This window comes from Somniosus microcephalus, chromosome 8, assembly GCF_052327205.1.
Source record: "Somniosus microcephalus isolate GS21.2 chromosome 8, FLI_Smic_1.0, whole genome shotgun sequence".
NCBI classification, from domain to species: Eukaryota; Metazoa; Chordata; class Chondrichthyes; order Squaliformes; family Somniosidae; genus Somniosus; species Somniosus microcephalus.
In genome coordinates this window covers 35,230,457-35,255,206 of record NC_140994.1, presented here as the reverse complement: position 1 = coordinate 35,255,206, position 24,750 = coordinate 35,230,457, and the positions used below count along the sequence as shown (strand labels likewise).

The 24,750-nt window shown below is 44.4% G+C and overlaps 1 protein-coding gene across 2 annotated transcripts in view; it reads left to right on the top strand.

The window, feature by feature from the left end:
• Positions 1 to 24,148, top strand: part of LOC147113445 (regulator of G protein signaling 10-like) — a 92,210-nt gene extending 68,062 nt beyond the window's left edge. For both annotated transcript variants that reach the window (XM_085994527.1, XM_085994528.1), the window contains exons 3-5: positions 1,940 to 2,026; positions 11,746 to 11,889; positions 20,293 to 24,148. In XM_085994527.1, coding sequence (XP_085850653.1) covers positions 1,940 to 2,026; positions 11,746 to 11,889; positions 20,293 to 20,442 — 381 coding nt within the window. In that variant the 3' untranslated portion in view covers positions 20,443 to 24,148. The remainder of the gene's footprint in view (positions 1 to 1,939; positions 2,027 to 11,745; positions 11,890 to 20,292) is intronic.
• The last annotated feature ends 602 nt before the right edge of the window (positions 24,149 to 24,750 follow it).

Genomic DNA, 24,750 nt, shown 5'->3' with positions numbered 1-24,750 from the left:
CTGTATGATTAAATCTCGTTTTCCCAGATTGACCTGCAGCTGAAAGTAAGCAAGTAGACATTGTTCACGCCAGGTTTCATCAGCGGTGTTCCCACCAGGCGTGGTTTACGTGGGGAAAGGCTGAAAATTGCAAGGGCCCCTTAAAATGGTATTATAGATGCCAATTATTGCTGATTAGGCTCCTGACGACCAGTCCCGTCTGATTCGGGTCGCATTGAAACGCCGGGGCGAAAATTGGACGGGGCAGGGAATCGGGCGCGGGGGGGGTGGTGGCGGCCCCCTATTTTTGCGATATTTTTTTTTTTTTTTTTTCTTCCCCCCTCCCACACTCCTGAAACCCCGCCTGACGGCTCCAGGAAAATCGAGGCCTTAGGATTTGCTTGATTTGGCGCCAGATTCAAACAAAGGTTGGGGAAACTGAAATTCACACCACAGAGATTGCTAGATCTTTGTGGGCAGCTTTCTTCGAGGACAGCGGCGAGCACCGCCACTTCGCCGCTGAGGCAAATTCCGGGCCTATCAGCTTTAGACTGTTGGGTCTGGATATCAACCCTCCCACAAAGGGCAGGAGAGGGTTGGGGGTTAAATTGCCAAACGCACGAAACGCAACCCTAACCCGCTGGGCACCTTGCTGTGTTTATGACGGCGAATATGGTGATGTCCGAGTGTCCCACCATACAGAGGCGGGACACTTTATTAACATATTTAAATCGGGCATCCACAGTGTAAATGGGAGCCCGATTTAAAATTCACTGCTGCTGTGCAGGTTTCGCAAAGGGCAGAAAACCTGGCAGTGAAAGGGAGGCAGGAGCTACCAGCTCCACAAGGTAAGTGCCTTTTCCAGCACTCCTTGTGGGCCAGAAGCAGGAGTGCTCCCCCAGCAGTCCTTTTTGTAAAACATGGGAAAATGATCGTCGCCCCACTCTTTCCCACCCCCCCCCCCCCCACTAACCTCGCCATGATGTTCGACCTTCACTCTTCCAATTGCTGGGGACACTCAATTTGACTGGCTGCCAGGCGGGAAGCAGATCCATAAAAGGATGATGAGGTCCTGCAGACTGCGTCCCCTTCGGCTGTTTTCGGCCTCCCTGCCTTCCCGTAAATATCGGGGCCTTGAACTCCCATTACTTTGCTGTAATTCTCCACTCTCTGCTGAACTTGTCCGTTCCTCACCGGGTTGATTTTGACCAGCTCTCAGCTAGATCACTGAAGCACCGCATATGAAGTCTCAGTGGAGATTAAACATTGCCAGGATAATCCCTTGCAATCACTCCTCTTACCTATTAAGGATGGGGTGATATTGATGAAATCCATAGCTTCAATCACAGCCCAACTTTTATCTGGGAAGGAAAAGTAAAAGAAGGGAGCAGAATGGAAAGTGCATGTGTAGGTAACTTTCCAAATTAAACCAGTTTGAATTAACTCTCATTGAAATAAAGCATGTTTGATCATTCAGTCATTTTTAGCGCTAAAAAAAATCAAATGATCCAATATTTTGAATGAATCAATGCAAATAATATAGCATTTAAATTAGCAAAGTGGGAATTTAGTGCTGAAAAAGTCCTAATTATCTGGAAATTCAAAATAAGTGACTTTGAATTGAGAGGAGTTGATTCTATCAGGAGACCTTGTAAACCTTTGTGGAGTTCTAGATATATTTATTTCTGTCGTGTTTTGAGGTAAATTTTCTGAGACAACACTCCCGTAGTGGAGTCTCACTCAACAGGTACATGGATTGGAGAATTGGGTAGAGGGTGTTACTCTGTTGTTGATTTTAATGAGCAGGCAATTAAGAGCACTGTAAATTAGACATACTGGTGTTTGCACCCAATTCTCCACTCCCTTGAGGTTTAATGAACATGCTCTTAAACCTAACCCTTGTTGATCTCTTAGTTAGCTCTGATCAATGTAAGAATTATTTTTCTTCTTTTCTTCATAGGATTTTCTAAAGCGTGAATTTAGTGAGGAAAATGTTTTGTTCTGGTTAGCATGCGAGGAGTTCAAGAATATTCAAGACAAGAAGCTGGTAGGTATAAGTCACTTGGCTATAGTGATGGATTAGTGGATTCTGTCTGTTGTTGCTGTTTTATGGAGGTGTAATTCTGCATAATTTCTGCAGTCTGATTTTGCTGTAACAATATTATTCAAGAATAGCTATGACTGGGGGAAAGTGTGGAATTGGTAACAGGACAAGTTACGACAATAACATGGAATTGGTCTGTATTCTTTATTTCCAGAATAAAGTGGATTGTTTGAATTGTCTTTTAACTTTCATGGATATAAGAATTGAATCTATTACTATATTTCAAAGGTTCCAGAAAGTTCAATTTTTTTTCAGCATATAACTCCTTGGTACTTATCTCCATATCATTCGCACATGATTCACATGGCTGAGTGTGTTCATTTAACCCCAGGAAACTGTTCCTTTGACCATTCAAGTTCTCCTCACTCTATCAGTTATTCCTCGCCCACTCACCCCCTCACTTAATATTCCCTGACCAAGAGGCCCTTGTTATACTGCTGTTGAGTCATTGCTTACGAAGTGCAAGAAAGCAGCTTGTCTGACCCATTTCTCACTGTGTGGAAAAAAGTGCTTCACCTTCATCTGGTGTTTCCTGCCAGTAGCCCAGGTGAGATCAGGAACTCACTCTGAGGAATCCACTAGTGCAGTGCAACGTATTGGTACATCAATGTGATAGGCCACTGAGATATCCCTTATCCCTGCTGAAGAAACTTTATACATATTGATATATTTTTTGATTTATTACATCTTAAATTTCATTCTTGAACACAGATCTGCTGAACTGCAATACTGTCGCTTTCGAAAAAGTTCAGTTATATAACCATTAAAAGTGAAATGTAAACTGAACTTCCCAGAAGGCAAGATCTAACACAGCATGAGAAATGTGTTATTGTATAAAGATAGGGGCTTGCCAATTTTTAAATTCCAGTAAATTCACAGAAGCCGTTTAAAACTTCCTGAGGTTGGGCATGCAGCACAAAACTGCTTGTAATTTAGCACTATAGTGACTCAGTCAGAGACATCACAGAGTTACTGAGGTGAAATCGAGAGAAATTCGCACTGGCACTGTAGGGCACGTTGTATGGAAAGTGGGATTAATGCATAGTACTGAAGGAAAGTCACAGTGGGTCTTACTCTGCATTTGCCCATGCCATGCCAGAATTGAGAGGTAGAGGTTGATGTTGACACTGAATGACGAGTGAAGCATGCCATTCCCTCATATTAACCTCTCACACTTTACAAGCACAAAACTGCCTACATAATTTATCAAATCAAACTGATTCAAGAAGGCCGACAGAAGACTGTAAGTTTGTGTTATTTCACAAATCACAACCTAAGTATGGGTGAGGAAGGTGATTTGGTTTATTTTAGTTCTTCTTTCCAGAATTACCCATCAGAGTATGAAATAATTTCTTTAAAAATTCCAGTTTTCACCTTCGCTCTACTACCCAGGAGTCTACGTCACGTGTTGATCACTTTTGTGTAAAGAACTTCATGATATCAATTCTAAATTGCCATTTTACTAGTTTTAACCTGTCTTTCCTTGTCCTGTTCTCACAGTTTAGTTGGAAATGATTTCCTGAATCAACCTTTTCTATGCCATTTTCTTATAAGCCTCGACGGGTGACTCCTCAGTCACCTCCTTTCATGAATAAAAAGCCCAAGATTTTCCTGTCTCTTTATAAATCAGTCATATGATGCTAACGATCAGCCTCATGGCTTTTCTCTGAACTGCCCTCAGGGCTTCAATGTCTTGTGTCTCGGGGAGCAGAACTGGACACAGTACTCAATGTGTAAACCTGTTCAGAGCACTATGTAGTTTGAGCATGACTTCCTCTGACTTGTACTCTACTCGGTCTATATGGTACAGCATTCTATTTACGTTGTTGATTGCTGCTCCACATGTTAGGCATGTAGAGCATTGAATTTACTCTTCACCTAGATCTCTTAAAATCTCACACTGTTCATGGAATACTTATGTTGTCCATTTTTTCTTTCTACATCCAGTACTTTACACTTGCCCATATTAAATTTCACCTGCCTCTCTGACCAACTTATTTGGTAGTTCCTGAGCTGCCTGCTCAGAATCCACTGCCTCTCCTAGTTTCATTTCATCTGCAAATTTGACCAAGCTGCTATAAATTTATGAAACCGAGGCCTAGAAATTCAGTTGGTTGCGCCAGCAGTTAGCGCCTTAAGAGAAGTGAATTTCGGGCGCTATGCGTGTAGCGCCCGGGCGCAGCACAGTTTGCGCCTCGCCCCAAATTAAGTTGACCCTTAGCGCCGGCGCAAAGTTTAGCGCCCGCCCGGCTGCGCGCGCAGAAAATGACGTCACATCCTCGTGCAACGCCCTTTGCGCGCCCCGATTCCAAACTTCAGTCGGACCGCCCCATTGTGCGGCTGGCGGCCAGAGCGTTTGTAAAATGGAACGCAACACAGCCGACGCGGGCCCCGGGGAGCGCAAATTAAAGGGCACATACCCTGCAGTATAAAGGGCAGCCATTTTGCAGCAAACACTCTTGTGCAACGGATTTCTGGACACACAACAAGGAGGAGAGCTAACTGGTTTCGTGCAGCAATAGCTCAGGTATTTTTGGACTCAGGCCAAAGCGCTGCAAGTGCCCTGTTGGAAATTTGACTGTTTGCCAGCATTTGATGGGGGTTGCATGGGGTGCCAATGCGGAGTTTCAGCGCCATGTGCGTAGGGCTCGCAGACGCGGGATCAGAGGGGCAGCCCTGGCTAGAGGCAGAGGGGGCAACAGGCGTCGGCAACATAGGCCTTACCCAGTCAGGGTATACCGCCAGCAGTGCTCCTACCTCACCATGAGTGGCGCGCGATGTGTAAGAAGGCTGAGATTCCGAAAGGAGGTGGTTGCAGAGATCTGCCACCTGCTTCGCAGAGATCTGCGTCCAAAGCTCAGGTGCAGGACGTCTCTGTCGGCGGAAGTAAAGGTGACGGTGGCATTGAACTTCTATGCCACCGGCTCCTTCCAATCCGCTGTTGGGGACATAGGTAACATATCCCAGTTCGGCGTGCATCGCTGCATCCGCCAGGTGACCGATGCCCTTTTCAGAAGGAGACGCCAATTCATCTCCTTCCCCATGGCCCTGGAGAGCCAGCATCAGCGTGCAGTGGGATTTGCTAGACTCGCGGCCTTCCCCTTGGTGCAGGGCGCCATTGACTGTACGCATGTGGCTTTGCGGGCACCGCTGGAGCATGGCGAGCAGTATCGCAACCGGAAGGGCTACCATTCTCTCAATGTGCAGCTGGTGTGTGACCACAAGCAGCGCATCCTGGCTGTCAATGCCTGCTTTCCAGGCAGCTGCCACGATGCCTTTATCCTGCGGCAGAGTACTGTGCATGACATGTTCGAGGCACAGCCTCCCCCAAGAGGATGGCTACTCGGGGACAAAGGCTATCCTTTGTGTACCTGGCTCATGACCCCGCTCCGCGCACCCAGGACCGCTGCTGAAGAGGCATACAACGAGAGCCATCAAAGGAGCAGAAACATCATCGAGCAAACTATTGGGGTCCTCAAGCAGCGGTTCCGCTGCCTTGATCGTTCCGGCGGATCTCTGCAGTATTCGCCGCACCGGGTCTCCCAATTTGTCGTAGTTTGCTGCATGCTACACAACCTGGCTCTCCGCAGGATTCAGGCACTGCCACCTGACGTTGGACCACCACCTCAGGAGGAGGAGGAGGAGTACGTTCCCAGGAGGGAGCGACAAGGTCCAAGGGCCGTCCGTCGCCAGCTTATTGAACGTAACTTCTAAGCCCCCTGTCAGGGAATGCCTTGTGGCCATGAAGCAAGATGAATGCAGCCGCTCCGCAAGCCCTCAGCTGGCGAAGGCAACAAAGACTAACAAGAACAACCATGGACACTGTCTGAATAAAGATAAATTTATATTTGACAAAAATGAAACCCCTTCCCACATGAATCCCAAAAACAATCAACGGCCCCCACAAAAAGTGCAACAAACGACTCACTCCCACAACCTGGGGAGGAGTAACTCCACATTTGAACAAACCAGGCCTCAACCTCAGCCTTAACGCAAAAAACATACCCATAAACAAAACAACCATGGGCAAAATAAAGATGTCCACCGCCATATAAAATGAAAGCTGGCCACACCCTCTACTTAGTGGCCCGCGAGGGCGAGACCTTGTCCAGCTTTTTGGTGCCCCTGCCCGGCCTGCTGCTCCTCCGCAAGCTCTGCCCAGTGGCTGCTGCGAGGCTGGGGGAAGGCGCCTGAGGATCAGATGTCCTTCCGCCAGATGGCCTTGGGGGGCGGCCTACACGGGCTTTGGGCCTCGAGGGGCCGGCTGTTGATTGGCGCACATGTGCATGCCCACCATCAGCTCCAGCCGCTTGCCGTTGACGCTCCACTGGGGGAGTGGCGGCGACGGATGGCGCAATGTGGGCAAGCTGGCGTATTGGAGGCGCTGGCTGGTGATGTCGCACGCTGGCACTCGCCCGGGCACGCACTGCACGATCCGCACCAATCAGCCGAAGGGCGGATCGCTGTGCTGCTGCAGCGCGGCGGGTGTCCTGGCGATGCCTGGCTGAGGCAGCGCGTGTGGCAGCAGTGAGTGCCCCTGTTGCCTTGGTCTGCGCCCGCATCACATCCGCCACTGACTTGACGGCATCAGCCAGCGACTCCATCGCCGGAGGCATCCGTTCCACTACCTCCATCATCATCCGGCCACTCTCGGCATTTGATGCCCCAAACTCCCGCACACTGGTCGCCAGCGACTCGATGGCCTCAGGCATCCATCCCACCACCTGCATGAGCTCTGTGTGGCGGCGGTCCGAATCCTCGGCCACTTGGTCCAGCTGGCGCACCTCCTCCGAGGTGAAGGTGGCCGGACTGGAGGCGGGACTCTCCCGCTGGGGCGCAGGGGTCCGAGCTAGGCGACCCTTGGCACGTTGCTGGCGCCGAATGTCCGCAGCAACTGCACTCCCCTCCGATCCTTCCCCCCTCTGGGGGGAAGGCCGCGGCCCACCCGCAGCCCTCCTGGGTGGCTGGACGCCACTGATCCCAGCAGCTGCACTCCCCTCCGAAAGTTGCTCCAGGCTCTCGTCCAGGGAAGACGTGTCCAACACTTCGCCCTCTGCTGCGGGACCTGAGTCCTCCCCTGATGGTCCGGGTTGCTCTTCCTCCTCCTACTCCTCCTCCTGTTCGGAGGGACTGTCACTGGCAGCTTCAGGGAGCTCTTCGTCACCAGCTGAAAGCAGGAAGGCACAAGAGTAGCTTCAGAGTGAGGAGAGGGCGTCAGCGAGGGAGTCATGACTGGTGGCATTCAGCGCATTGGTGGCACAGTGGCAAAGGAGGTAGCTCGGATGCGCAAGTGCGACGAGAGAGGGCCAAAAGGCGAGGTCCTTACCATTGCCGGGCAGCGGAGGGTCGGCTTCTCCGCACGCTCTGGGCACAATCACGCGGCCTCCCATGAGGCCACTCACGTGCTCCTCCAGGGGAGTGAGCTTCTGGAACTTGGCGCGGCCTCCCCCGGTGATGTCGCGGCGCTTGCGATTATTCGCAAGTTTAGCCTGCAAGAGAAAGGACGGGCTCTAAGTACGGTGTGTAGCCGTGACGTAGTGTGCACTGCCTCCCATGGTGGAATAGCTTGGCCAGAGTGTAGCCCTGATCTAGTGTGCACTGCCTCTCATGGTGGAATAGCTTGGCCAGTGTGTAAAGTGCAGAATGTGCAATTGATGCTCATGACTGTCCCAAAGCTGCTGGCTGAGGGCTGCCCATTAGGCCTTTCAGGTCCCTTTGCCCATCATGTCAGGTGTACATGCAAGAATGAGGAGGAGAGTGGAAAGGGTACTCACCCTGACAATCCTGGTCAGGTCATTGTATTTCTTCCGACATTGCACCTTGTCCCTGGGGGCATCGCCGTAGGACGACACCCTGGTGGCGATCTCCCTCCAGGCTTTGGTGTAGACGCGGTGGGTGGGATTCCTGCCATTGTCTGGGAACAAGATCCTGCGCCTCTTCTCCAATGCTGTCAGCATGATATCCAGATCACGCTCTGAGAAGCGCAGGGCACGCTCACGGGCCTTCTCATGCGTTGCCATGGCTCCTTGGGCTCAGCAGCAGTGTTGAGGCCTAGTTTGAAAGCTGCAGTGTGCAGGGCGTGGCAGCAGACCAAATCGTCCCTTCCCCCTTTAAGAGCTGGCCGGCGCCACGAGGTCTGCTGTCAATCAAAAAATGACCGCACCCGCGCTGCGCCCCGCCTCGGCGCTATCCCTCTGCACCGCCGGCTTAGCGCCTAAAGATAGTCGTGTAACGCCTCTTTTAGCGCTCCAGCAACCTCTTAGGGCGAAGCAACTGAATTTCGGCGAAGGGGGCGCAACTTTGGGGCGGGCGCTGAAGTCGGGCGGGCGCTAACGTAAGCGCCCCAAAACTGGCAAAACTGAATTTCTAGGCCCAAGAGTTTAAATTAGGAAGAGTAGGGGAGTCCCAAAAATGATTCTGGAGCACCCCACTCAACACTTTGCCCCCACCCTGACATAACTTTTCGAACAAGTAACTAATGCTTTCTATTCTTCTACCACTTTCTTATCCATTCCCAAGTTGTGTGCAAAATCACCACTGCTTTGAGTTAAACTGATGGCCTTCCACGTGAAGCTTTGTCAAATGCTTTTTGTGAGTCTTGGTACACCACATCATAGACCTTTCAACACCCACTTGGGATATCACTTCCTCAAAAATGTCAAGAGGATTGATCAGGCATACTCTTCCTCTTCTGAATCTGTTAGCTGCTGCTTACTGGATTAATATTGTTATTCCTCAATATTACTTCTGATAATCAATTCCATTACTTTGCACTGTATTGAAGTAAGACCAATTGGTTTGTATTAGCCTGAGTCCTCTCTGTCACTTTTTTTGAAAATGGGTACCATTTTAGCCTGCTTCCAATCAACCAGGACTCCCTTATATCTGTCAGTGCCTCACAGATCTCCTCCCTTGTCTCACTTAGCACTAAATATCATCTATTTCTGAAGATTTATTTGTTTTGAATCTTTTATACCTAGGACCTCTCATTTATATCAGTCACTAATTCTACTTGGGTTATTACAGTTTGGGGAGGGCATGTTGCTCATGTATACCCTAGTAAATACTTGGAGGAAATAATCATTTCGTGTATTAACTATCCTGTGCTGATCCTCGGCTTCAGCCCTGTTTGCATATTTTAGCTTCTCATCACTTCTCTAACTGCTTCTCTCTTACTATTACAGAACTGAAAACATTTCTTTGTGTTATGTTTTGCATCTACAGCAATGTTTTCATCAAGGTCCCTCTTTGCATCTCTGATCACTCTTTTAACATGCTTCTGCGCAAACTATTTGTCAGAATTACACGCAGCACCTGATATTTGGTGCTATTGCAGTCAATGGAACTGTCATAGAGTTATACAGCACAGAAAGAGGCCCTTCGGCCCATCGTGTCTGCACCGGCCATCAAGCCCTTTCTATTCTAATTCCATTTTCCAGCACTTGGTCCATAGCCTTGTATGCTACGGTGTTTCAAGTGCTCATCTAAATGCTTCTTGAATGTTGTGAGGGTTCCTGCCTCTACCACCCCTTCAGGCAGTGAGTTCCAGATTCCAACCACCCTCTGGGTGGAAAAAGTTTTTCCTCAAATCCCCTCTAAACCTTCTGCCCCTTAACTTGAAACTATGCCCCCTGGTTATTGACCCCTCTACTAAGGGGAAAAGTTCCTTTCTATCTACCCTATCTATGCCCCTCATAATTTTGTACACCTCAATCAGGTCCCCCCTCAGCCTTCTCTGCTCTAAGGAAAACAACCCCAGCCTGTCCAATCTCTCTTCATAGCTGAAACGCCCCAGCCCAGGTAACATACTGGTGAATCTCCTCTGCACCCTCTCTAATGCAATCACATCCTTCCTATAGTGTGGCAACCAGAACTGCACACAGTATTCCAGCTGTGGCTTAAATAGCGTTTTGTACAGCTCCATCATAACCTCCCTGCTCTTGCCTTCATTAGCCGAGACATAGAATATAAGTATCCCATATGCCTTCTTAACCATCTTATCTACCTGTCCTGCTGCCTTCCGGGATCTATGTACATGCACACCAAGGTCCCTCTGATCCTCTATCCTTCCTAGGGTCCTACCATTCATTGTATATTCCCTTGCCTTGTTAGTCCTCCCAAAATGCATTACCTCACACTTTTCAGGGTTAAATTCCATTTGCCACTGTTCTGCCCATCTGACCAACCCGTCTATATCGTCCTGTAGCCTGGAGGCTTCCCTCCTCGCTATTTACCACTCCACCAATTTTCGTGTCATCTGCAAACTTACTGATCATACCTCCTACATTCCTATCTAAATCATTAATGTACACTACAAACAACAAGGGGCCCAGCACCGATCCCTGCAGTACACCACTGGACACAGGCTTCCAGTCACAAAAACAACCTTCGACCATCACCCTCTGCCTCCTGCCACTAACCCAATTTTGGATCCAATGTGCCAAATTGCCCTGGATCCCATGGGCCCTTACGTTCTTGACCAGTCTCCCATGTGGGACTTTGTCAAAAGCCTTACTGAAGTCCATGTAGACTACATCAGCTGCACTACCCTCATCCACACACCTAGTCACCCCCTCAAAATTCAATCAAATTGGTTAGACATGATCTCCCACTGACAAAGCCATGCTGACTATCCTTGATTAATCCTTGCCTCTCCAAGTGGAGACTAATTCTGTCCCTCAGAATTTTTTCCAATAATTTCCCTACCACTGATGTTAGGCTCACTGGCCTGTAATTTCCTGGTTTATCCCTACTACCCTTCTTGAATAATGGTACTACGTTAGCTGTCCTCCAGTCCTCTGGCACCTCCCCTGTGGCCAGAGAGGTTCTGAAAATTTGTGTCAGAGCCCCTGCAATCTCTTCAATTGCCTCACGCAGCAGCCCGGGATACATATCGTCTGGGCCTGGGGATTTATCCACTTTTAAGCCCGCTAAAACTGTTAGTACCTCTTCTCTCTCAATGCTAATTTGTTCAAGTATATCACAATCCCCCTGCCTGATTTCTATGCCTACATCGTCCTTCTCCATAGTGAACACAGATGCAAAATATTCATTTAAAACCTCACCCACATCTTCCGGCTCTACACACAGATTGCCACTTTGGTCCCTAATAGGCCCTACTCTTTCCCTGGTTATCCTCTTGCCCTTAATATACTTATAAAACACCTTGGGATTTTCCTTTATTTTGCCCGCCAGTGTTTTTTCATGCCTCCTCTTCGCTCTCCTAATTTCTGAGTATCAGGTGCTGCGTATAACGGGCGGCCGATCCGATACCGCCCGATTTGTGCAACTGCCCGAGATGAATTTCTAGGTCATTATCTCTTCATAGAGCAATTTCCTTCCATTTAATTGGTTTAATGATTCTAGAATAATTGATGGCTACCAGTGGTTCATGAGATAGGAAAGCTCATGATGTTTATGAACTTCAGCAGTATCTCAAACTGAATTATTGCCCCGAACTCACTGAAATATATTTGATAAAATTATATAAAACTAAAACAATAAAGGTATTGTACTATATATTATACTATATTGTAATTATCATAATGATCTAACATATATTAACTTATGGCTAATATTCTAATTGATTATCTGTGTCAAAGTTAATTTAGGTCCAATACTTATGTATTAATTCTTGAATACTCTTTATTGCATTGATTAAGCTTCATGGCAAGGCACAGCAGATCTACCAAACCTTTCTGTGCAGTAAGGCCGCAACACAGGTAAATGTGGAGGGACAGTCTCGTCTCAGTGAGAGCATGCTGGCACAACCACACCCCTTCATGTTTCAGAAACTGCAAGAACAGGTAACCTATTTCATGTTTATTTTTCTGGATGGCTAATTTCTCCAAGCATCTATTGCATAAAAAAATATTTTCTAGTGATAAATGTTGTTATATCTACCTTGCAACCATTTTATTGCAAGGTAGATATAACTACCTTTATCCCTAGAAAAAAAAAATTATGCAATAGACGCCGAGGTTAAAATGAAAACCTACTGCTTTTTAATCTCTTGCTGTGGTCTGTCTGTCGCCATATAACTTGTGTTAACAGTAGATGTATAGATGATGATAGCAACACCATACATGTTTAATGGGATGCCTGTGTTTGCTAGCACGCTATTTTATCACCTTTGCTAGCACGCTATTGTATCACCTTTGCTAACACACTATTGTATCACCTATGGAATCTGGCTTTGAATTCAGCCCAAGCAACGACTCTTATTAGAAATGAGCCTGTATAGTCTCCAACTCTGTAGACATGAGTTTGCAGCAGAATGTCCATAGCTGTGGCTGCAAGTACCACTAATTTCAGTGACTTGACAAAGAGCTGGTAAAGATAAAGTTGAAAATGGAAAAGTATTATGGAGGAGCTTTTCCCATCTGCTTGCTTTATCTATCAGCTTCTCCCAAATTCTCACTCTCTATTGGATTGTCAATTCTTGCTTCAACCAGCTTTTCCTTTATTCCCAACCCTGCAGCCTGCTTCATACCCCTTTACTGGCTTCTCTCTGCTTCTTGCTCCATCTTGCAGCTTCGCCCTACTTCAAAACAATATAAAGCACTAAATGAGAAATTGCCAATTCCTTCCACAAATTATAGACAATTTGCCCTAACATGAAGTCTCCCTAATTGAGAAACAAAATGACTTTCTAAAGTATCAGACAGGTTTATTGATCTCATCTGGGATGTAAGATTGTCATCTGGACCACAGACTTGACTGCTACCCTGGAGATGTATTATTTTGTATAATTCACAGCTTAACATTAAACCAGACATTTACTCATCATTTGAAATGGTTCACTTAAGTAGCTGAGTAAACACTTCTAATTTGGTAAACTTGAATAATTGGTAGTTAAAAACAGCACAGAGGATGATTTATCAGTTCCATGTTTATGTAATTATCAGTCAGTTGTTATACAGGCTCCAAACCTTTATAAATCTTTCCATCACAGGAGTAAGTGAGTCTTAGTCTCAAATCTTGTAGTATACACAAGTTACTGTTATTTGTGTGGAAATATTTTTTTAAAAGTTGCCCCATTCTCCGCACTCTGAATACTTGCTGCTTCCTGTTGTGCGTGGGCTGTGCTGAGTGATACCCGTGAAAGGGTAGAAAACCTCTTTTGGCACAAATACAGAATGACAGCATTCAATAGCGCTGTCAAAACTGCTTAATGATCAAAATGTTCCATTTTATTCAGTTGTTCCTATTCAGCAAATGCCAAAGATTGAATTAGTTCCTGAGAATTATCCATCATTCAGTTTTTGCTGTGTTACAAGTGTGGTGAAGCTTTTTACATAGAAACATAGAAGATAGGAGGAGGAGTAGGCTATTCGGCCCCTCGAGCCTGCTCCGCTATTCAATGCGATCATGGCTGATCATCCAATTTCAGTACCTGCTTTCTCCCCATACCCCTTGATCCCTTTAGCCTTAAGAAATATATCCAACTCCTTCTTGAATATATTTAATGTATTGGCCTCTACTGCCTGCTGTGGTAGAGAATTCCACAGGTTCACCACTCTCTGGGTGAAGAAATTCCTCCTCATTTCAGTCCTAAAAGGCCTACCCCTTATCCTTAGACTGTGACCACTGGTTCTGGACTCCCCGACCATCGGGAACATCCTCCCTGCATCTAGTCTGTCCAGTCCTGTCAGAATTTTATAAGTTTCAATGAGATCCCCTCTCATTCTTCTAAACTCCAGCGAGTACAAGCCCAATCGTCCCAATCTCTCCTCATACGTCATTCCTGCCATCCAGGTATCAGCCTGGTGAATCTTCGCTGAACTCCTTCCATGGCAAGAACATCCTTCCTCAGATAAGGCGACCAAAACTGCACACAATACTCAAGATGTGGTCTCACCAAGGCCCTGTACAACTGCAGCAAGACATCCTTGTTCCTGTACTCAAACCCTCTCGCTATGAATGTTTTGGTTGGTTATCACAGGCTTAGCATGTTTTGTGATAGCCCATTTTAAATATTAACTTTGAGATTTGGAATATGTGGTAGAAAACCAGTTTAGAAATACTTCATATTCAGGATTGTTCACTGTTTAAATATACAAAGCTGATTGTGAGAGATTCCTTTTCTAACATAACAATGTAAGATTTTTTAGGAACAGTAAAAAAATCATTAGGCCCAACAAGCCTGTGTCTTATATCAGAGATTGACCTCTCATGATATGATCACATGACTGCTTGACATCCATTTTGAAAACTTTAATTTGTCATTCTAATTTCAAAGAGCACGTGTCATGATTAATGTCATTTTGCTTAGCACCTGTAGCTCTGTGTGTATGAACTACACATTGATATATACCATTTTAGTTTGTCAGTTTTTTTAAATGAAAAATATTGGATTGCAACATTTACATTTTAAAATCAAACCAATTCATATGTAACTCACGTGTCTGATATATTGTTTATGTTTGTTCTTGTATGTAAGTTTTGTTCTCGCTTATTTGCATAGGCATTAGTACTAAAGTTACGATTTGTTTATAATGTGGGTTTATGCAAATATTTAAACAAATTCCTCTTCAAGCTTGCATACAGCTGACGATGCATATATCTTAATTACATACAAACAGTACATTAACTTTCACGTTGAGAGTTTACTTCCAGCTTTGATTCTGTGTCATACACTCATCAAAGAGACAGTCATATTTTCTTCTGTGCGCCTCTCCATATGGAGTAGTTTATTTTATGTTAAAGAGCATGGATAAATACCATTGTAATTCCATTTTACTGGATGAAGTTACAGACCCACGAAGTCTTTCTTTGCTATGGGATTGCAGGGGACTACAAAGTAAATAAAATGAAAATCAAGTCATGCCAACCACAAACCTCTGACAAATGTTAATCTTAATGAAAACAACATTAAATTATTTGTTTGAAAAGTTTGCTGATCTGTACTAGAGCCCATCATGTACCAGTGAGTGGCAGGATGCAAGCTTGGTCCCTCCACTTGCCTCCTGTGGTATTGTCTTGAATAGGTGGGTTCCTTCATCCAAGTCAGGCAGGAGAAGCCCCGTTTATAGGACTGACCAGCTGAAATCCATATCTCACCCTTGCTGATGAGAATCACTGAACAAGGTCCCGGTACCTTCTCACATTGTTGCGCATTTATCAGCAACCGATTGCAGCAGCCCGTGAACAGATCAACTGACTGTCCTTTCGGTCATGGAATGAGGTGTGGCACAGGAGGAGCAATGGTGAAGAGACAAAAATACTTTTAAATATGGCAAAAGACAAGTTATTATTGGTCAATCTGGTGCCTTGTGTACAGCAATGGGGTTGAACTCACTTAAGTATACTGCTAACATATGTATTCAGAGGATCAAATTTAATTTGAAATCATTCCAAACCATTTTCCAACTGCTTTCTGTTGAGCAGAGCTGGTGGCCTTCTGTTTAATTCATTATCCTGCACTAAGTGTTTAAGCTTTTTCCATATTATGTGCCTTTTCAGTCAAGAACCCACACAGTCAGATGATTTACACAAATTAAAAGAAGTAATTTGGAACGTAAAGTCAGGTTACAGCCTTTTTAAAACGCACACATTCAGTATGCAAATTCTTTCAAAGATACCTTGTACTTTTTAGGCAGTGCTTTCAACCAGCACTGAAATATGATATGTGCTGAAATACAATTGAAACCTTTTGTGTTAAGAGATGATAAAATATTGACAACAGTGGAGGCAGTTTTAGGCTACAGCATTTCTTTTCCCATGTCTGCACTCTGTAACAAATGGAGCACTTGGTTACTTTGCAAGTAAAGTATTATATTTAAACTGAAATAACAAAGACATTGAAGAGGGAAACCTCACTGCCTGGATCTCTTTTGAAAATCAAGGGGGAAAAATTGGATGTCGCCCATTTTGGGGAGCTAATATTGGCCGGGCGCAAAGTTTGGCGCCCGGTGCTAACTATCGCCTCCGACTACAAAATTCACCTCTATCGCCCATGGAGGTGATTTGAGCGCTAAATCAAGCGCTACCCACCTCTCAAGGCGCTAATGTCGGGGAGCAAGGCGCTACCTCCGAATGCTACCGAAGCTGAGGCAATGTCGGTTGCCATGGAAACCAGACAGACTGGCGCCATCCAGTTCTTAAAGGGGAGGGGCCATCTTGCTGGCCAGCCACACCCTGTTCATTGCAGCCTTGAATCTCGGCCTGGAGAGACCTCTAAAGCAATTGTGTTGGAAGCACTAATGGATAGGCCCAGGGAAAGAGCTCGGCGCTTAAGAACCTCAAAAGTGGTGCTGAGGGCCAAGACTCCTTAGGACAGCGTTAAAACTTTCCAGATGTCTCTCTCCTTCTCAACCTGCGTGCACCAAAAATTTTGCCGACAAGAAAAGACAGGAAGCACCCACCTTTAAATAGCGCTCTTCCAGCCCCTTCCCGACTTGGAAACGTTCCCCTCTACCTGTCATTCCTAGCGGCAGGCGCTAAGGCACTGAGCACGACTCAATATCTGGTCCAGGGCGCTACCGGGGCTTTGCATGCTGGACTGACGTCACGATCTGCGGGCGCAGGAGATCGTAGCGGTAGTCTTTAGCACCGCTGCAAAACAACTGGTCAATTTCGCGAGCGACGCTAAACTCGCTGCGCTCGGGTGCTAAGTTCCTAGCGCCCCATTAGTGCCCCCAGAGGCACTAACGGGAGGTGCTAACCAACCAAATTTTCCCCCCCAAGTCTTTTAAAAAGAAATACACTCATTAAGACTGGAGTTATACTTCACTTGGTGCAAACACAAACCAGTGGGAGACGTCCTCCTGGAGGAGAGCGCATTCCTTGTGGATTTTGTGTTCTTGATAATCACTTGTGTGTTCGCCATGGCTCAGTGGTAGTATTCGCGCCTCTTAGTCAGAAGGCTATGGTTACACATCCCACTTCAGAGACTTGCACAAAATCTAGGCTGACACTCCAGTGCATTACTGAGGGAGTGCTGCACTGTGGGATGTGCTGGAAACGTTAAACCGAGGTCCCATCTGCCCTCTCAGGTGGACGTAAACGATCCTATGGCACTATTCAGAATAAGAGCAGGGGAGTTCTCCTGGTGTCCTGGCCAATGTCTATTCCTCAACCAACATCACTAAAAAACAGATTATCTGGTCATTATCTCATTGCTGTCTGTAGGACCTTGCTGTGTGCAAATTGGTTGTGCATTTCCTACATTACAACAGTAACTACACTTCAAAGCAAATACTTCATTGGCTGTAAAGTGCTTTAGGATGTCCTGAAGTCATGAAAGGCGCTATATAAATGCAAGTCTTTTTTTCTTTTTGAGTTATACTGCCACTTTTCTATTGATGTGCACCCAAAATGGCATTAACGTGAACGTGGCAATATAACTGGGCCCTGGCATATTCCTGAACCTAAGCACATTCACTATGGCTGGGATTTTGCTCACCTCGGCGGGTCTGTGGCGGGTCGGGGCCCCGCTGCTGGCTCCATCCCGCTCTGTGAAATGAATTTAAGTTGATTGGGCTTGTTAAGCCCGCCCAGCGTGTTTCCCGGCCAATTAGAGGAAGCGGTCTGGCGACATCATTTGATGACGCGTCATCAGTCGGTTTCCTTAAAGGGACCATGTCCAAATTTATTTTGACATTTGTGCTGTCAGTGTTCTACAGCATTGAGGTGCTGCAAACACTGACAATGACTGCACAGAGGTGCAGGGCTGCACCCAGGCTCTCCCATGGAAGCATATGGAGGGAGTCAGAGCACACAGGGAGGTCCTGTTTCCTTCCCATGGGCAGAAGAAACCTCCCCAGGAGATCAACACAGACTGGTTGCACATTGCAGAGGAGGGCACAAGCAGGGATGTGGTCAGGAGGCCCAGGCTGCAGTGGTGCAAACATTTCAATGATCTCAGTAGAAACGTTAGTACAAAGCCACACTCAACCTCACCCTGCTGTGCCTCTCATCACATCCCCATCACTCTGCCTTCCCTACCGTACTCCTGCACATTGGACCTCCACCCATTCCTCTCTATCTATATTATCACTTCCCCATCTCACTAGCCACCCCTCACACTCACCCTCATCCTAGTGCAATCATACCAACTAACAACACACAAGGGTAAGCACTTGGGTGTTTTATGCAATGTTCATGTAAAGTTTCTGTTAATGTGGTGTCAAACATTGAAACCTTTATTTTCAACACTTTGCATTCTTGGATAGATTTGTGTGGCTTAGTGAGTTGCAGTGAATGGTGAGACATAACAGCACCCCCCAAAATGGTGATGAGTGTGAAAGGAATGGCTTGGGCATTGTAGGGATTTATGGTGTTGGTGTGGGGTGGTGCCAACCTGGCGCATTATGTGGCAGCCAGGGTGTACAGCGTCAAGTGAAGTAAATGTGGCCATGGTGAGTCCATCCCTGGCCTCCCGAACAGCAATGTGGTCGGGTGCTGATGCCCTCTGTCCTATGCAGCATCAGTTGATTGCAGAGAAGGTTGGTGTTGTTGTTGGTGCTGCTGGTGTACCTGGTGCTGCTGATGTTGGGGCTGATCATGGTGGGATTCTGAGGACCAAGGTGAGAGAGTATAAAGGGCACCGATGTTGATGTAATAGATGGAAGGTGAACTTGAGATGACAGAAGTGATCTGGCAATGATGAGAGAGGTTGTTCCAATGAGGTGACACTGGATAGAGAGTTCACTCCAAACACTTGCAACCTGCGTAAAGCTCAATCTGTGTTCCAAATGCAGTAAGCAACAGCTTCTGAGCTTGGAAAGTGAACAGCTGTGAGGTAGGAGATTTTATAGTACATTTCAAGCTGTCAAGTAATCAGCTGATTCAATGGCCATTCATCTCCTGCATCAGCTTAACAGACATGATCCCCGAGCAGCGAGGACCCTGTCGGCGAGCATGTAAAGTCAAAAAGTAAGCTAAAATGTATTCTTGATACCTAAACAAGGTCACAATGTGGTTAATTGGGTCCCCCGCTGCTGTGTGTTGGGTCTGCTCAGTGCTGTCAGACCCGACATTGGGAAAGGCACATGGCAGGGGGTTCACAGCGGGGTCCCGACCTGCTGGGGGGGAAAAAAACTTTCCCACCTGACCTGCCACCGATCGCGCCTTCTGACCCTCCCGCAAAATTCCGGCCTATGTGTTCCATGTTATTTTCCTAATGCCTGTCTCATGTATCTCAGTTAGTGCCACCATTGTTGCCTGATATTCAGAGCACTCGAACATGTTACAGGCTGGTGGCAACGCTTAAGCTTTGAGTCTTTGCTCTTCACACTTCTGCTACTGGTCACGCAGTAACACAAAATCTAATTGGATTTTGATGCTGTGCTCTCAGTTGACCAGATGGTTACACTTTTTACCTCTATTATTTAGGAACCAAAGATCAGAATGTAAAAAAAAAAAGCAATATATTATAAATCTTCTGTAGTTTGCCATTGATGTGGTTTTAGCAAAGGAGCCATTGTGCCAATTTTTCCTGTTCTAAGGCTGTGGTTTCTGTTTATCTAGAATTGTTTTATATTTAAATGTATTTAGTTTTTTTTGGCTGTCTGTCCATGGCCCAGTTTGTTTTGCCCATTATTTATTTTGTGAACTTTATTGTATCCTTTATTTTATTGGTATAGTTTTTCTGTCCATCCTAAGGTTGATTTTTCTTTGTCTTGCCCCTTAAATGATTACTTTAAAAAACATGAAAACTATTCCGTAGAAATGCAAACAGAACTGAATATGTAGAACAATTACATTCTTTCCCATTACCATACAGAAAGTAAGAAAAATATAATCTGTGGAATGAGAAAATGTCATTCGATTCAACCATTTCACAAAACCTCATTGCTGTGAATTTATTCTTATGGGCTATTACACCTCCTGAAAACAGGAATCTTGTGGAGTTACTATTTAAAAGAAACTGTAGATTCATTGTTTGCTCTTTAAAGTGGCACCTTTTCCCACAAGCTAACCCTGTGTTCCTCTGCTGAGGATCCAAGAAGCACATATTTTGCTAAAGGTTAAACGTTGAATTGGAATAAACCAGAGTTTGCATTGGTTTGCAATGCTGTAATCAGAACGGTTAGGTCAGCTGTTCTTTTCTAGTTTTGAATTGAGTTTTTAAAAAGTATGCACTAAACAACATAATTTCTAGTTTAAATAGCTTTCATTTTAGTGAAACACATAGCTCCATAGGAGATAGAGACGGTGCAGTTCGGTGACCACGTTGTTTGACGCACTATGTTTTTACCTTTCAGATATTTACTCTCATGAAGTATGACAGTTACAATCGTTTCTTGAAATCTGATTTATGCCAACAAGTCAAGCGACTGGAAGAAAGTGGAAAGAATTCCCCAGACAGTGATGAATCTGTCCCTAAAAGGGCATCCAGGATTTATAATCGATAGCTCAAAATGTGGAATAGCTTCATAGCAACTGTGTGCTTTCTTTGCTTTACTTGCTAATGGACCCTAATGATGCCCATTTGGCTAAAGGTTGACTGTGTTGAAGAAAGGGATGTGTTTGTACTCTGTGTCTGACGGTACTGAGTATTCTCAAGTAGGGTGCATGTCAACACAACTGCAGACCTGGAGCTGTTAACAATGACACCTAAATTTCAGCATCAGGATGGATGAGCAGCCATTTTGAATTTTATCTAGGCCTCTCTGATGTGAAAAGCAACAGTATTATATTGTGATTACGATTTGCTGGGCACTAGACCAAGACTGCCATCTGTCTTACACTGCTATCGCCATCTGTTGCTGGAATCCATTTATATTCAAGTTTCTACAGATGAAGACAATAGTGTTAATCATTGCTTTAGACTACTGTACTATCCTGAACTGAGAATGATAAAAAAAAACATGCAGAAAAGCAGGTAGTGTTCACTTAACTGTGTACTGTTTGCAATCAGTTCATTTAATTCAATAAGCAGGCTCACTATTAAACTGGGCAACACAGTGGACTATCAACCCAAACATAAACTATAGATGCACACATTACTGGTACCTTTCTGTTTAATGACATTCCACAGTTCTAACTGAAATATGCTGTACCTTCATTACAATACAGTCCGTGTGCCTGTTATAACAAGATGTATGCTGTTGTCAATTTCTATAAAATAGCATAAAGTATAACCTAAAAACATTGGGAGCTGAGAATATTTATATTGATAGATTTACATGTGAGAGTTGAGCTTTCTAATGAGGGTGGGCCATATTTCACATTAATCAATGTGAAGGTTTAATTTAGTATCTTTACCTCTCTAGTCAAGTCAATATGGTAAATTGTGCAGTGCAATATTAACGTACAAAATTCCTTTAAAGAAATGTGTCAAAGCTTCTTTAAAATAACAGACCAAGGAATTTCTTATGAATGCGCTGGGTGTCCATAGTCAAATGTCATACACTGCAATTTTATCCCACTTGTATATTTAATAATTCCAATTAAAGAAAAAGGGCTATTTATCCAGTTACCTGTCTGCAAATAAGCAGGCACCCACAGTACTGAACAAACTGCAAGGTGTTTTGCTCATAACTCATTTTTATCTTTAACTTGTTTTATACTGGATTTGTTTTATAAGACCTATTGATTGCATGAAAGGCCAATGAAAGATTTATATAGCCTTTACTGTGTAATTGTGCTGTCATTCATCCTCTACAGCATTGTGTTGTACTCACTGTTTTGTGCTACTAAAAATCATGAATGCTGGGAATCCAAATCATCAGTTCTGAGGTGAAATGATGAGACAGCATAAAATGCATTCAATGATAACTCGGAGGGCATTTTGCAATTTGGATGAAATTATATTAAGAGATTGTTTCTATCATTCATGTTATATCTACGTTTGATGTTGCTGTTAGGATATTTAGTCTTTGCATATGAAACCTGATGTGCCTCAATAAATCCGAGACTCGATGTTAGCGAAACAAAACAAGGCTTTTATTGACTTAGAAGGTAACACAGAGGAGAATGTATCTTCCATCCAGAGGTCTGCCGTACTGGATGTGCTGCAGGCTGGGCCAGCTTACATAGGAGCCAGGTATGGGCGGAGCCCTACACACAGTACAATACAATGGAAATGAAACTGAAACCAACCACAGTCACAGGCAGAGAAATACTGATGAGTGATGAATGGAATATTTCATCACATTCACCCCTTCTATAGATTTAGTCTGTTCAATACTGATGAGTGATGAATGGAATATTTCATCACAAAACCAAAACCACCAAAAGCACATGGAGGGTTCCCCCAAATAAACTTCATTTCACACATAAAAGAATATGAAACCAAGATCCATATTCAACAGCCTGAATCCTTAAAATAACTTCCAGACAACAGTGCTGTCCATTGACATAATGGTCGTCACACCAATCTCAGCACGATCAAAATCTCAGGTCACATTCATGTTTCTGTTCTCCAGTGGTGTCGATAGCGAGGCTGATTATAACATTGATAGTCATCATCGGTGGGTTGAGCTTTCAGATGAGCTTTCCTCTACTTTCTGCTGCATAGATGTCAGCCACTGAGCTTAGAAAATGTGTTAATCCTTTGCGAATAGAAGCATGCCAACTTGACCGACCACTGGTAGTGTGTTCCCAATCCTCTTATAATTGCAAAATACTGCGGATGCTGGAAATCTGAAATAACAACAGAAAATGCTGGAAATACTCAGCAGGCCAGGCAGCATTTTGCTTTAGCTTGTCCTTGCATTATTTATGTTGACTGGTTCTCTAATGTTTACCTCCTTGAACTCACCATAAAAGATCTGTTTTGGGAGCAATCCTCAGCCATTCGCATTACATGGTCAATTCAGCACATTTGAGTCTTTGTCAGCATTACCTCAATGCCAGTTGTGTTTGCCTGCGTCAGAATCTTGGTGCTGATTAATCTTGTTTTGTCATTCAATGTTCACATGCTGCAGAGGGGCAGCTGGTGGAACCTGTTCAGTTGTTTGATATGTTTTCTAGAACAGGCCCAAAATTCAGTTGGTATAAGACAACGATGACTACTTTTAAGAGCTTTCAAGTGTATACTGTATAATGGTGTATAAAACAACTGTAACATGTTTGTACATTTATATTTTACTATCCCAGGTAGGCAGCCTCTCTGGGATGGTAAAATATAACTGTCTTATATTACCATGATGATGCACTGCGTAATGCAGTGGTTAGTGGTAGGCTCTGAAAGTCCTCTATGTGAAAGAGCCAAGCTCACGATTGTCTTTGGCAGTGATGAGTTATGACACACCTTCATACAAAGGAAAGGCTAGCAGGAATGCACGGCCAGTAGTATGGTAGCCTGTTTATTGTGTGGAAGTCCAATTGTAAATTTTAAATGGAAGTTAAGACGTGTTTAGTGCTAATTCGTTGTTTTTGATCTCATTAGAGTGAATTCTCACTTTGCTGAGCAGTGCAAATAACATTCAGATTTATGAAATGAATTGTTTTTTTAAGAAAAGCTGAGCATTTTTTCTGCAGCATTGTACTCCATTAGTAACCCTGCTGAGAGAGTAGGTAGTCGGTCTGCTCCCAGGCCTCTCTGAATGCCACTTTTTAATGGACTGCTGGGCGATGCACAGGAGTGATCCATTCATCCTTTGATTTTCTTTTCCCCCTTCCCGGTCAGGAAGTGCCTATCCTGTACTTAATACTCCCTGCTTGAGATCAGGGACTCGATCTGTGGAGAATTGTCTGTGTAAACTTACACCCAACCACTGCATGGCACACCAAGCTGGTACCCCAACACACTACACCACTATACTGCTTTGAACTATCTTTCCAAATACATGTTTTAAAAATATAGTGACCACTTTTATTTGTTGCAGACCATGGTATGTCATTACTACAGTGAATGGTTTAAAGAGTTGGAGCTGAAGGTTTGGGAGAAAACTTGCTTGCAGCTTGGGACTAGCTTACAGTCTTCAAAAACTTACAGTTGAAATCAGGAGGATTTAAAAAAATATTTTTTGACAAATTCCACATGTGCATTGATGCTAGTTATGTTTACAGTAAGATATTTGTTAGTAGTATAACTAATTTTTGTATTTGTATATAAGTCTTGTATTTGTTATGTTTGAGTATTAAAATTCAATGTTGCCTTGCTGGTAAAGATTTCCTTGGTTGTATTATTTTTTTTCCACATTTGGATATATAAGTACCTAACTACTGGTCCACTCAGGAAAAAAAATCCCAAATTCAGTCTGCCCAAGAGATATTAATAGACTGATTTAATAGTTGTACAGTATACTGTGTGTGTTGGGTTTAAATGAAATGCACTACTCTGCACTGTAGGTGCCTGAATTTAGCAGATTACGATGTGGATTCCAGTCTGGTTCTGGCTTTGCCACTTCGAACGAGACATTAAAAGGTATGGAGTAGTGTGGGGTTGATTTTCTTCAAGATTGTCTCTTCCTCATTCCTGCCTCAGATAACTCCTGCTGAGATTAGGAACCCATTGTATGGAGAAATATATAGACTTTTTAAAGATCTCTGCATTGAAAAATGTAGGAATGGTTAAAGTACAGTAATAATGTTTAGCAAATCGAAAAAGCAAACTGCTTCTTGTTAACTTGAGGTCTCTTGGGACAGCGCACAAATAGTGGGATGTTCATAATGTTTTTTCTTGTCCTTCATAAATCTATTTAAGCTATTTGAAATATTTCTCAATTTGTTCCAGTGTTAATCGTTGCAGTCATGGCTAAACATGATTCATT